A 12,664-nucleotide genomic window follows, 5' to 3' on the forward strand; every position below is an offset into this window, starting at 1 on the left:
GGATGTGATTGCACTGGAGGGGGTGCAGAGGAGATTCACCAGGATGTTGCCTTGGATGAAACATTTAAGTTATGAAGAGAGGTTGGATAGACTTGGGTTGTTTTTGTTGGAGCAGAGAAGACTGAGGGGCAACCTGATCGAAGTGTACAAGATTATGAGGGGCATGGACAGGATGGATAGGGAGCAGCTGTTCCCCTTAGTTGAAGGCTCAGTCACGAGGGGACATAAGTTCAAGGTGAGGGGCAGGAGGTTTAGGGGGGATGTGAAGAAAAATGTATTTACCCAGAGGGTGTTGACGGTCTGGAATGCGCTGCCTGGGAGGGTGGTGGAGGCGGGTTGCCTCACATCCTTTAAAAAGTACCTGGATGAGCATTTGGCACATCATAACATTCAAGACTATGGGCCAAGTGCTGGTAAATGGAATTAGGTAGGTAGGTCAGGTGTTCCTCACATGTCGGTGCAGACTCAATGGGCAGAATGGCCTCTTCTGCACTGTGATTCTGTGATATACAGGATTTGATAAAGAGAAAAAGGGAGGCTTATGGCAGATACCGAGGTCTCAAAGGAGCGGAAGCCCGAGAGGAGTATAGAATGTGTAGGGGAAACTTAAAAAGGAAATTAGCTGAGCAAAAAGGGGGCGTGAAAAAACATTGGCAGGTAAAATAAAGGAAAATCTAGTTATTTTACAAGAACATTAAGAGTAAGAGGATAACCAGGGAAAGAGTAGGACCCATTAGGGACCATAGTGGTAGTTTGTGTGTGGAGCCGGAAGACGTAGGTAGGGTTCTAAAGGAATACTTTGTGTTGGTGTTCACAAGTGAGAGGGATGACGTGGGTATGGAAATCAGGCAGAAGGACTGTGATATAATGAAAGAAATTAGCATAGGAAGAGAGGAGGTTCTAAGTGGTTTGGCAGGCTTAAAAGTAGATTAATCTCCAGACCTGGATGAAATGTATCCCTGGCTGTTGAGTGAGGCAAGGGAGGAGATAGCAGGGGTGCTGGTAATAATTTTCAATACCTCTCTGGTCACAGGAGAGATGCCAGAGGACTGGAGTACAGCCAATGTGGTACTGTTATTCAAGAAGGGAGGAAGAGATAAACCAGGGGACTACAGGCCAGTCAGTCCAACCTCAATGGTGGGGAAACTTGGAAGCAATTCTGAGGGACAGAATTAATCTACACTTGGAGCGGCAGGGATTAATCAAGGACAGTCAACATGGTTTTGTTAAGGGGAAGTCATGTCTGACCAATTTGATTGAATTTTTCAAAGAGGTGACCAGGTGTGTAGACGAGGGCAATACATTTGACGTAGTCTACTTGGAGTTCAGCAAGGCTTTTGATAAGGTCCTGCATGGGAGACTGATAACGAAGGTAAAAGCCCATGGAATCCAAGGCAACTTGGCAAATTGGATTCAAAATTGGCTGAGTTGCAGGAAGCAGAGGGTGATGGTCGAGGGGTATTTTTGTGACTGGATGACTGTGTCCAGTGGGGCTCCACAGGGATCGGTGTTGGGTCCCTTGCTGTTTTTGTGGTATATATAAACGATTTAGACTTGAATGTAGGAAGGTTGATCAGTAAGTCTGTGGATGGCATGAAAATTGGTGGGGTGGTAAATAGAGGAGGATAACTTTAGATTGCAGGAGGACATAGGTGGGCTGATCAATGGCAAATGGAATTTAACCCAGATAAGTGTGAGGTGATGCACTTGAGCAGGACAAACAAGGCACGGGAATACACGATGAATGGTAGGACCCTGGGAAGTACCGAGGATCAGAGGGACCTTGGTGTGCATGTCTACTGGTCCCTTAAAGTAGTGGGACAGATAGATAAGGTGGTTAAGAAGGCATATGGGATACTTGCCTTTATTAGCCGAGGCATAGAATAAAAAGAACGGGGAGGTTACGCTGGTACTGCATAAAACGCAGTACCCGGGGCGCGCGGGGCGGGGGGTGGAGGGAAGGGAGGGAGCTAGGCCACAGCTAGAGTATTGCGTCCAGTTCTAGAATCTGCATTTTTGGAAGGATGTGTTTGCACTAGAGAGTGTGCAGAGGAGATTTACCAGGATGTTGCCTGGGCTGGAGTGTTTTAGTTATGAGGAGAGATTGGATAGACGGGGATTATTTCCCTTGGAGCAGAGGAGATTGAGGGGGGACATAATTGAGGTGTATAAAATTATGAGGGGTGTAGATAGGGTAGACAGGAAGGAACTTTCCCCCTTGGTGGAGGGATCAATAACCAGGGGGGATAGATTTAAGGTAAGGGGCAGGAGGTTTAGAGGGGATGTGAGGAAGAATTTTTTCACCCAGAGGGTGGTGGGAATCTGGAACTCACTGCCTGAAAGGGTGGTAGAGGCAAAAACCCTCATAACATTTAAGAAGTATTTGGATGTGCACTTGCGATGCCGTGGCATACAAGGCTATGGGCCTAGTGCTGGAAAATGGGATTAGAATAGTTAGGTACTTGTTCGACCAGCGCAGACTCGATGGGCCGAAGGGCCTTTTTCTGTGTAGACCTCTATGGAGCTATGTCATAACAAAAGTGATTACAGTTGAAAAGTACTTCACTGGTTGTGAAGGGCTTCGGCACATCCTGATGTGGTTGTGAGATGTGATATCTCTTCCCTGCTTTCCCAGTCCTTCCAGTCCCAATTCTCCCAGTCCTTCTAATTTCAGTGCACCACAGGCCTCCCAATATCAATCCTCCTCTTCCCCACAGCTCCACCCACACTCCTCCCAATACAAGTCTTCCTGAATCCCACAATCCTTCTCTATCTGACAACACTCCCAAAATCAGACCTCCGACATCCCACAATCCTCCCAATATCAGTCAAACCTCCCCGCCTGCCCTCAGTCCTCCAGTATCCCACAATCCTTCTCTTCGTCACAGTCCTCCCAATATCAGTACTCCTCCATCCCACAGTCCTCCCAATATCAGTCAACCCTCCCCGCCTGCCCTCAGTCCTCCACTATCCCACAGTCCTTCTCTTCGTCACAGTCCTCCCTATAACAGTACTCCTCCATCCCACGGTCTTCCTCTACCCACGCTCCTTCTAATGAGTCCTGTTTCCCACAGTCCTCCTCCACCTCATAGTCATCCCAATCTCAGTCCTCCTGAATCCCACAATCCTGCACGAGACTAGCCGGATCGTTGACGCAAGGGTGACTGCGCATGCTCCTTGCCACCGTGTCACTCACCCGGAAGTAGAATCCGAAAACCCAGCCGGTACGCGCCACGTCCGTGAGCGGAAGCGGAAGTGCAGGCCGCTCGGACAGCCTGACTCCACAGTGCTGGCAATGATCCCTCTGCGGACCAGCGCTCTGCTTCTCACTGCCCTCAGCATCATCTCGCAGGCCCGAGCCATCTCCTTTCAGCTACCGGCCAACGCCAGGAAATGTCTCCGGGAGGAAATCCACAAAGATGTCCTGGTGACAGGGGAGTATGAACTGAGTGAACAACCTGGAGGGAGAACAGACCTGAAGGTGAGAGAAAGACCCGGAGGGGGCTGGGTGGGTGGGTGGGTGGGGGAAGGGGGAGAGAGACCCGGTTGGGGGGGACCCGGGGCGCGCTGAGTGGTGGTGGGGTGGGGGGGGAATCAGAGGGACCCAGTGGGGGGAGGGGGAGAGAGACCCGGTTGGGGGGGGGGAAGGGGGTGAGAGACCCGGTTGGGAGGAGGGGGGAGGGGGTGAGAGACCCGGTTGGGGAGGGGGAGGGGGTGAGAGACCCGGTTGGGGAGGGGGAGGGGGTGAGAGACCCGGTTGGGGAGGGGGTGGGGGTGAGAGACCCGGTTGGGGAGGGGGTGGGGGTGAGAGACCCGGTTGGGGAGGGGGTGGGGGTGAGAGACCCGGTTGGGGAGGGGGTGGGGGTGAGAGACCCGGTTGGGGAGGGGGTGGGGGTGAGAGACCCGGTTGGGGAGGGGGTGGGGGTGAGAGACCCGGTTGGGGAGGGGGTAAGAGACCCGGTTGGGGGTGGGGGAGGGGGTGAGAGACCCGGTTGGGGAGGGGGAGGGGGTGGGGGTGAGAGACCCGGTTGGGGAGGGGGAGGGGGTGAGAGACCCGGTTGGGGGTGGGGGAGGGGGTGAGAGACCCGGTTGGGGAGGGGGAGGGGGTGAGAGACCCGGTTGGGGAGGGGGGATGGTGGGAGGGGGAGAGACCCGGTTGGGGGGGTGGGGTGGAGATGAGCGTAGAGAGAAGAACTCGGAGAATGTGTGTTTCGGCTAGGGTGGAGGGATCCTTCCAGGGAGTTTGGCCTCGTTGGTAACGGGAAGAGAGGAAAGTGGTAGACACAGCTAATTAGATGTTCCCAGTCTTGGCGATAAGGCAGTGAGTTTTGTGGCACTTGCTGCAGGAGGCAGGGTTTAAGAAGAACGGTTGGTTTGCAGGAAAGAAGCTGTGTGCTTATCTTAGTGTTCCAGGGTGATTAAAGAATAGCTTTGACAGAGGGGTGGATGATCCCTGACACCATGCAGCCAGATCTGACCATGACTGGCTGAACCAGCTGCTCACTGTAAACGTACTCAGTGCGATCTGGCTTCATATTTTCATCCTTTTACCCCCAGTATCGTTCTGGATAACCTGCACTGCATCCCACCCTCGATCTGCGGTGAGGTGTAAAGTACCGAACACAGTTACTCCAGATGTGCTCTGAGGAGAGCTCTGGGCAGCTGTTAGATACGGCCATCTCTTTGTATTCCAGCCTTTTGAGATATAGGCCATCACTGAGCGAGAGGCCGCTTAGGCTGACAAGTGGCAAGTAACATTCGTGCCACACAAGTACCAGACAATGACCACCTCCAACAAGAGAGAACCTATTCATCGCGCCTTGATATTCAATGGCATTACCATCGCTGAATCCCCCACTATCAACATCCTGGGGGTTACCATGACCAGAAACTGAACTGCGCTAGCCATATAAATACTCTGGCCACAAGAGCAGGTCAGAGGCTGGAAATTCTGCAGCGAGTAACTCACCTCCTGACTCCCCAAAGCCTGTCCACCATCTACAAGGCACAAGTCAGGAGTGCGATGGAATACTCCCCACTTGTCTGGATGGAGTACAGCTCCAACAACATTCAAGAAGCTTGACACCATCCAGGACAAAGCAGCCCGCTTGATTGGCACCACATCCGCAAACATTCATTCCCTCCACCACCGACGCACAGTGGCAGCAGTGTGTACCATTTAGAAGATGCACTGAAGAAACTCACGAAGGCTCCTTAGACAACACCTTCCAAACCGACGACTGCTACCACCTAGAAAGACAAGGGCAGCAGATAGACGGGAACACCACCACCTGGAAGTTCCCCTCCAAGCCACTCCCCATCCTGACTTGGAAATATATCGTCATCCCTTCACTGTCGCTGGGTCAAAACCCTGGAACTCCCTCCCTATTAGCACTGTGGGTGTACCTATACCACATGGTTCAAGAAGGTGGCTCATCACCACCTTCTCAAGGGCAATTAGGGATGGGCAATAAATGCTGGCCTAGCCAGAGGCACCCACATCCCAAGAATGAATTAATAAAAATAAAATTCCATTAACCTTTTTAATAATTTTTTTGTACCTGTTCACTTGTTAATGATTCCTGCACTTGGATACCTAAATCTCTCGACTCCTGCACAGCTCTTAGCTCCAGTTAGAAATTACTTGAGTGATTGCCGAGCTCAGTGTTGCTGAGGCTGGACTGATTTAGGGACCTTGGGCACCGTAGGGATCTCCTGGGCCAAAGTGTGGGCGGTGAAGGTATCTCCGAGCACGGGGAGGACAGGGATGGAGGTCGGCGAGTTGGGAGCCAGGCTGGGTGTCAGGATATAAACCTCTGATTTCCCTGTCCGGCCAGGTGACGGACTCCTCGGGCCACATCCTCTACTCCAAGGAGGAGGCAAACAAGGGCAAGTTCGCTTTCACCACCGACGACTACGACATGTTTGAGATCTGCTTCGAGAACCGCCTCCCTGCAGGTGAGAGTATGGGGGAGAGGGGGGGGGGTGGCGGAGTGGGGCAGAGTTTTGACGTCGGGGTATGGGTGGGTTCCAGGGGCATGGGGAGAGGGTCTGGGCTAGAGAGGCGGAGTTTAGGGTGGGAATGATAAGTGAAAGATAAACCCGACATCAAAAGAAAGGGACGAGAGCAAATTCCAAATTTAAAAAAAAACAGCTTCATTAAGATTAAAAAAAAATACAGGCAATAATAGAAATATAACATTTAAACAAAGGAGCTGTGATAAGTTTAGGAAGTTGGGAAAAACTGCGGCATTGCAAAATGCACATGGTGTAGGGAATGAAGTGAGTGCATTAGTAGAGCAAATCTAGCAGTGACCAAGAACCGAAAACAAATTCTATGGCCGAGGTTCCATTTTCCAGGTTATTAAGTCTTGAGAAAAGAAAGGGAACTTGGACAAGGAGGCTGTGTAATATTGATGAGGGACCTCCTTACTGCATTACCAGGAACCGGTATCAGTGAAGGTGAAGAAACAGCCTGAGTAGGATTGAGGACTAGAAACGACTGCACGAACTTGGTGTGAGTTGTTTCCAGGCCTCCTCCTAGCAGAGATTAAAAGTAGTGAGATCTACAAACGGGGAGATCGGAGAAGCTGGTTATAAAAACAGAGTTGTTAAAATGAGAGATTTCAGCCTTCGACCAGCATCTACAAGGCACAGGTCAGGAGCGTGGTGGAATGCTCTCCGTTTGCCTGTGAGTACAGTTCCAACAACTCTCAAGACGTCGAACACCATCCAGGACAAAGCAGCCTGCTTGTTCAGCACCCCGCCCACCACCTTAAAATATAAGAAGCTTGACACCATCCAGGAAAAAGCAGCTCGCTTGATTGGCACCCCATCCACCTTCAACATCCATTCTCTCCACCACCGACGCACAGTGGCAGCAGTGTGTACCATCTACAAGATGCACTGCAGCAACTCGCCAAGGCTTCACCGACAGCACCTTCCAAATCTGCAACTGCTACCATTTAGGACAAGGGCAGTAGGTGCATGGGCGCACCACCACCTTCAAGTTCCCCTCCAAGCCACTCACATAACATAAGAACAAAAGAAATAGGAGCAGGAGTAGGCCATTCGGCCCCTCAAGCCTGCCCTGCCATTCAGTAAGATCATGGCTGATCTACCCCAGGCCTCAACTCCTCTTTCGTGTCAGCTCCTCTCAGCCCTCAACTCCCCAATATTTCAAAAATCTGTCCACCTCCTTTTCAAATACTTTCAGTGATCTAGCCTCCACAACTCTGGGGTAGAGAATTCCAGTCATTCACTACCCTCTGAGAGAAGAAATTCCTTCGCATCTGAGTTTTAAATGTGTCCCAATATTCTGTAACTATGTCCCCTAGTTCGAGATCCCCCCCACTAGTGGAAACAACTTCTAAACATCTACCCTGTCTAGCCCCCTCAGTCTTGTACGTTTCAATAAGATCACCCCTCATTCTTCTAAACTCTGTTGAATAAAGGCCTAACCTGTTTTTTTTTATTTTATTGATTTTCACCATCTTGACTTGGAAATATATTGGCCTTTCCTTCACTGTCGCAGGGTCAAAATCCTGGAACTCACTCCCTAACAGCACTGTGGGTGTACCTACACCACATGGACTGCAGCGGCTCAAGAAGGCGGCTCACCACCACCTTCTCAAGGGGCAATTTGGGATGGACAATAAAAATTGGCCAAACCAGCGATGCCCATACCCATGAATAAAAGAAAAGAGTAATGAGCCTGATGTAATCAGCAAATTAGGGGTAAGGGACTGCCCAGCTAACACAGAGCCCAACCTGACTGAATTGGATGCTAGATTTGAGAGTTTGAACTCTAGGTTTTGAAAGAATGAGGCAGCAATTGATCACAATGGACAGAGCAATGCTGTTCACGGATAAAATACAGATAAATTGTGGGTGGTGTTAAAAACGTATTTTGTAGAAGGCTAAGATTTGTCCACAGCCTTAAGGCAAGAGCTGTACCTGTTTACTTCAAAAATGAAAAACAGAAAGTCCATGTACAAATGTAGAGTATTGTGGAGATTCTGGGCTCAGTTGGGGTTGGGGGGAGGTTTTGGGCTAGGGGGGAGTGGGGTTGGGGGAGATTCTGGGGTCGGGGTTGGGGGAGATTCCGAGCTCGGTGTCGGGGTTGGGGGAGATGTCGGGGTTGGGGGAGATTCCGGGCTCGGTGTCGGGGCTGGGGGTAGATTCTGGGGTTGGGGGTCATTCGGGGCTTGGGGTTGGGAGGTAGATTCTGAGCTTGGTGGAGTCGGGAGTTGTGGGGTGGGGGCAGGCAAGATTCCCACCTCGACATTGGGAAGTGAATTCTAAGCTTGGTGTCCTTGCTTGTTCTCAGGCCATTTCCGTGTTCCTGATCAGATGATTGTCCTCAACACGAAGCATGGCGTTGAAGCCAAGAACTATGAAGATGTAAGTTCCCATGCCTTATATTCTCTTTCCTGCGGGAATAACACTGAATTTACAACACAGCAACAGGTCGTTCGACCATGTGGGCCTCGGCCTGTGACCCTGCCCTGTCTCCATCAATTCCTTAGCCTGATATACTTAAGCTTCACCTCAGATCGGTGCCATTCACCTGAGTTCGACACAGACAACCCGTTTGCCTCTGTGTTTGCTTGCAGCCCTTTGAGAGTGTGTTCATCTGTTTGTGCTCTGGCCCCCGTGCGGGCGTCTGGTCCTCCCCCACTCCCCATCTTGGCCGGGACCTCCCCCTGTGCGGACGTCTGGGCTGGGGTCTCCCCGTGCAGGCGTTTGCACCCTGGAGCCCATGTGGTGCAGGTACAGCCACGCTGCTGTTGAGGAGAGCTGCGGCCGCCCTGTTTTTGCACAAGCTGGGTTGTTAGAGGGGGTCCCGCGGTGTCCTCGGGTGTACTGTACAGACCATGTCTCTTGATCTCTGTCTGTGCCTAGATCGCCAAGGCAGAGAAGCTGAAGCCTCTGGAGGTGGAGCTACGGCGATTAGAGGATTTGTCGGAATCGATCGTGAACGACTTTGCCTACATGAAGCAGAGAGAGGAGGAGATGAGGGACACCAATGGTAGGAAGGTCTCCAGATTTGGGCAGTGTGCTTTAATCTGCTCTCGGGTCCCTTGTGGTGGGGGGGGCGGATGTGGTGCGTCCTGCGTCCTTGCTCGATGGTTGTCAGCCATTCTTTTAGTCTCAAGTACATGGTTTTAACTCCGGGTTCCGGGATGGGGAGTAGATTCTGGGTTCGGGGATGGGGACGGGGAGTAGATTGTGGGCTCGGTGGTGGGGAGTGGATTCTGGGCTTGGTGATGGGGATGTGGAGTAGGTTCTGGGTTTGGCAATGGGGATTGGGAGTAGATTCTGGGCTTGGTGGTGGGGATGGGGAGTAGATTCTGGGTTCGGGGAGGGGGAGTAGATTCTGGGTTCGGGGAGGGGGAGTAGATTCTGGGTTCGGGGATGGGGAGTAGATTCTGGGTTCGGGGGTGGGGAGTAGATTCTGGGTTCGGGGGTGGGGAGTAGATTCTGGGTTCGGGGATGGGGAGTAGATTCTGGGTTCGGGGATGGGGAGTAGATTCTGGGTTCGGGGAGGGGGAGTAGATTCTGGCTTCGGGGAGGGGGAGTAGATTCTGGGTTCGGGGATTGGGGGGGGGGTAGATTCTGGGTTCGGGGAGGGGGAGTAGATTCTGGGTTCGGGGAGGGGGAGTAGATTCTGGGTTCGGGGAGGGGGAGTAGATTCTGGGTTCGGGGAGGGGAGTAGATTCTGGGTTCGGGGAGGGGAGTAGATTCTGGGTTCGGGGAGGGGAGTAGATTCTGGGTTCGGGGATGTGGAGTAGATTCTGGGTTCGGGGAGGGGAGTCGATTCTGGGTTCGGGGAGGGGGAGTAGATTCTGGGTTCGGGGAAGGGGAGTAGATTCTGGGTTCGGGGAGGGGAGTAGATTCTGGGTTCGGGGGGAGGGGGAGTAGATTCTGGGTTCGGGGAGGGGGAGTAGATTCTGGGTTCGGGGATGGGGAGTAGATTCTGGGTTCGGGGAGGGGGAGTTGAATCTGGGTTCGGGGAAGGGGAGTAGATTCTGGCTTCGGGGAGATGGAGTAGATTCTGGGTTCAGGGAGGGGGAGTAGATTCTGGGTTCGGGGCGGCGGGGGTAGATTCTGGGTTCGGGGAGGGGGAGTAGATTCTGGGTTCGGGGAGGGGGAGTAGATTCTGGGTTCGGGGAGGGGGAGTAGATTCTGGCTTCGGGGAGGGGGAGTAGATTCTGGCTTCGGGGAGGGGGAGTAGATTCTGGGTTCGGGGAGGGGGAGTAGATTCTGGGTTCGGGGAGGGGGAGTAGATTCTGGGTTCGGGGAGGGGGAGTAGATTCTGGGTTCGGGGATTGGGGGGAGTAGATTCAGGGTTCGGTGATGGGTGGGGAGTAGATTCTGGGTTCGAGGATGGGAAGGGGAGTAGATTCTGAGCTGTGCGGTGGGGAGGGGGAGTAGATTCTGGGTTCGAGGATAGGAAGGGGAGTAGATTCCGAGCTGGGCGGTGGGGAGGGGGAGTAGATTCTAGGTTCGGTGGTGGGGATGAGGAGTAGATTATAGGTTCGGGGATGGGGAGTAGATTCTGGGTTCGGGGAGGGGAATAGATTCTGGGTTCGGGGAGGGGGGGTAGATTCTGGGTTCGGGGAGGGGGAGTAGATTCTGGTTCGGGGAAGGGTAGTAGATTTCGGGGATGGGGAGTAGATTCTGGGTTCGGGGAAGGGGAGTAGATTTCGGGGATGGGGAGTAGATTCTGGGTTCGGGGAGGGGAGTAGATTCTGGGTTCGGGGAGGGGGAGTAGATTCTGGGTTCGGGGAGGGGGAGTAGATTCTGGGTTCGGGGCGGGGGGGGTAGATTCTGGGTTCGGGGAGAGGGAGTAGATTCTGGGTTCGGGGAGGGGGAGTAGATTCTGGGTTCGGGGAGGGGGAGTAGATTCTGGCTTCGGGGAGGGGGAGTAGATTCTGGGTTCGGGGAGGGGGAGTAGATTCTGGGCTCGGGGTCGGGGAGTAGATTCTGGGCTCGGGGTCGGGGAGTAGATTTTGGCTTCGGGGGTGGGGATGGTGCGTAGATTCTGAGCCTGGTGGGGGTGGTCAATGGGTCTGCAAGCGAATTTCCCGCCTCGACATTCTGAAAAGCATCCTAAGCTTTCCTTTCTCTCAGGCTCTTTCCAAGACGCGCAATAGGTTTTGGGCGGAACAGGGACAAGTGACAAGGAGAGTGAGGTGTTCCATTGCCCAGTTTGGAATTGTTTCATTCTTTGCTTATGGTGGCTGGACAGACAGCTTGGGATGTTAGCGAGAGAAAGTCCCGGCATTGGCTGAGGGCCAGACTCCGAGCAATGGTGACCTCGAAACAAGGAAACTGAGCTTAATGCAGTAATATCGTAGCAGGCGCATACCCGTTAAATCCACTCCTACAAACTGTTTGACGTGCTTCTCTCTCTCTCTCTCTCTCTTTGCAGAGTCTACCAGCGCCCGAGTCCTGTACTTCAGCATCTTCTCAATGTGCTGCCTTGTTGGCCTGGCGACCTGGCAGGTCTTTTATTTGCGTCGTTTCTTCAAAGCCAAGAAACTCATCGAGTGATGCTGATGGGAAGGGACGTGTGTACGTGTAACGTAGGCCCGTGTGCGTCTGTGAGGGGAGGGCTGTCCGGAGGGGGTGGGTGTTAATTTACAATAACATTTCTTTGTATTAAACGCGGTGCTTTAAATATTTGAACTTGAGGATTGTGTTTTAATTTGTAGCGTTTGCAGCCTGTTGTTGACCCATCGTTCAGAGTTTCAGACCTCTGCGAGTCCCACGAGCGATTGTATTGTCAGGCAGGAGATGGGACCTGCACCGTTTGCTGTCCTGAGCTCTCATTTGCTTTCTATCTGGTCAGGTCGCTTCCCAAGAGAGGGAGACAGAAGTGCAAATTCAATTGTAAAGATTGGTATCATTTCAACCGGTTCCTCTCATCTGCCGGTGAGAGTCTGTGATTGACAGGGGCAATGCTGTGGGGAGGGTGGGTGGGGGTAGATGGAGTGGCGGTGAGGGCTGCCTCTCAGTTACTGGCTGGGACTTGAACCTCCGAACTCACCAGCCAGGGCTGGTGGCAGCCTCTTGAACCCTGCTTTGGAGCCTGCCCTATAAACGCATGGGGCTTTGATATTAATATTGTCACCCCTTCAGTTAAAATGATTTTTGTTGCTTATCCTGCCTCCTGTAAGTATAGGGGCTGGGAGTGGTTTTACTAGATATCGGGCACAGCCCCTGTAACCGTCTACCAAGGTGGTTTGCACTGTTTCTGCTCTTGAATTTTGATATACTGTTGCTGTCATATCTGCTGAAATAATGTCTGTGAATTGTTCAGAAAGTCCTGTCCCGACCTAACACGTGTATGTTTTATTGCCTCCTCCCCATAGATGCTGCACATGTGTCCGCAGACATTGTCAGGGGCGAGACTTCCTGATGTTTCTATATCATTGAGGAGGGGTTTGAAGAAAATGGAATTATTTCTTCCTTAAAAAATTGTTCCACTTTTCCCCCCACCCGCCCGACCCCAAAGTCAGGCTTTTGGAGGAAGTTAACCAGAACTGAGGGAGGCGCTGGACTCGAAGCAGGTGATGCCCTCTTCAGATCTGTGTTCTTACCACCTACATGGGATGTTTTGGCTGCCCCTCTAACTTTCAAATCCCCACCTGGTCAC

The 12,664-nt window shown here is 52.4% G+C and overlaps 1 protein-coding gene across 1 annotated transcript; it reads left to right on the top strand.

The window, feature by feature from the left end:
- Positions 1-3,194: 3,194 nt before the first annotated feature.
- On the top strand, positions 3,195-11,694 carry tmed10 (transmembrane p24 trafficking protein 10). The gene is made up of 5 exons (XM_078532892.1): positions 3,195-3,481; positions 5,838-5,958; positions 8,330-8,403; positions 8,905-9,031; positions 11,438-11,694. The coding sequence occupies exons 1-5, from the start codon at positions 3,296-3,298 to the stop codon at positions 11,557-11,559; spliced, it is 630 nt and encodes a 209-aa protein (XP_078389018.1). The 5' UTR covers positions 3,195-3,295; the 3' UTR covers positions 11,560-11,694.
- Positions 11,695-12,664: the final 970 nt, after the last annotated feature.

This window comes from Cetorhinus maximus, chromosome 31 (genome assembly GCF_964194155.1).
Source record: "Cetorhinus maximus chromosome 31, sCetMax3.hap1.1, whole genome shotgun sequence".
NCBI classification, from domain to species: Eukaryota; Metazoa; Chordata; class Chondrichthyes; order Lamniformes; family Cetorhinidae; genus Cetorhinus; species Cetorhinus maximus.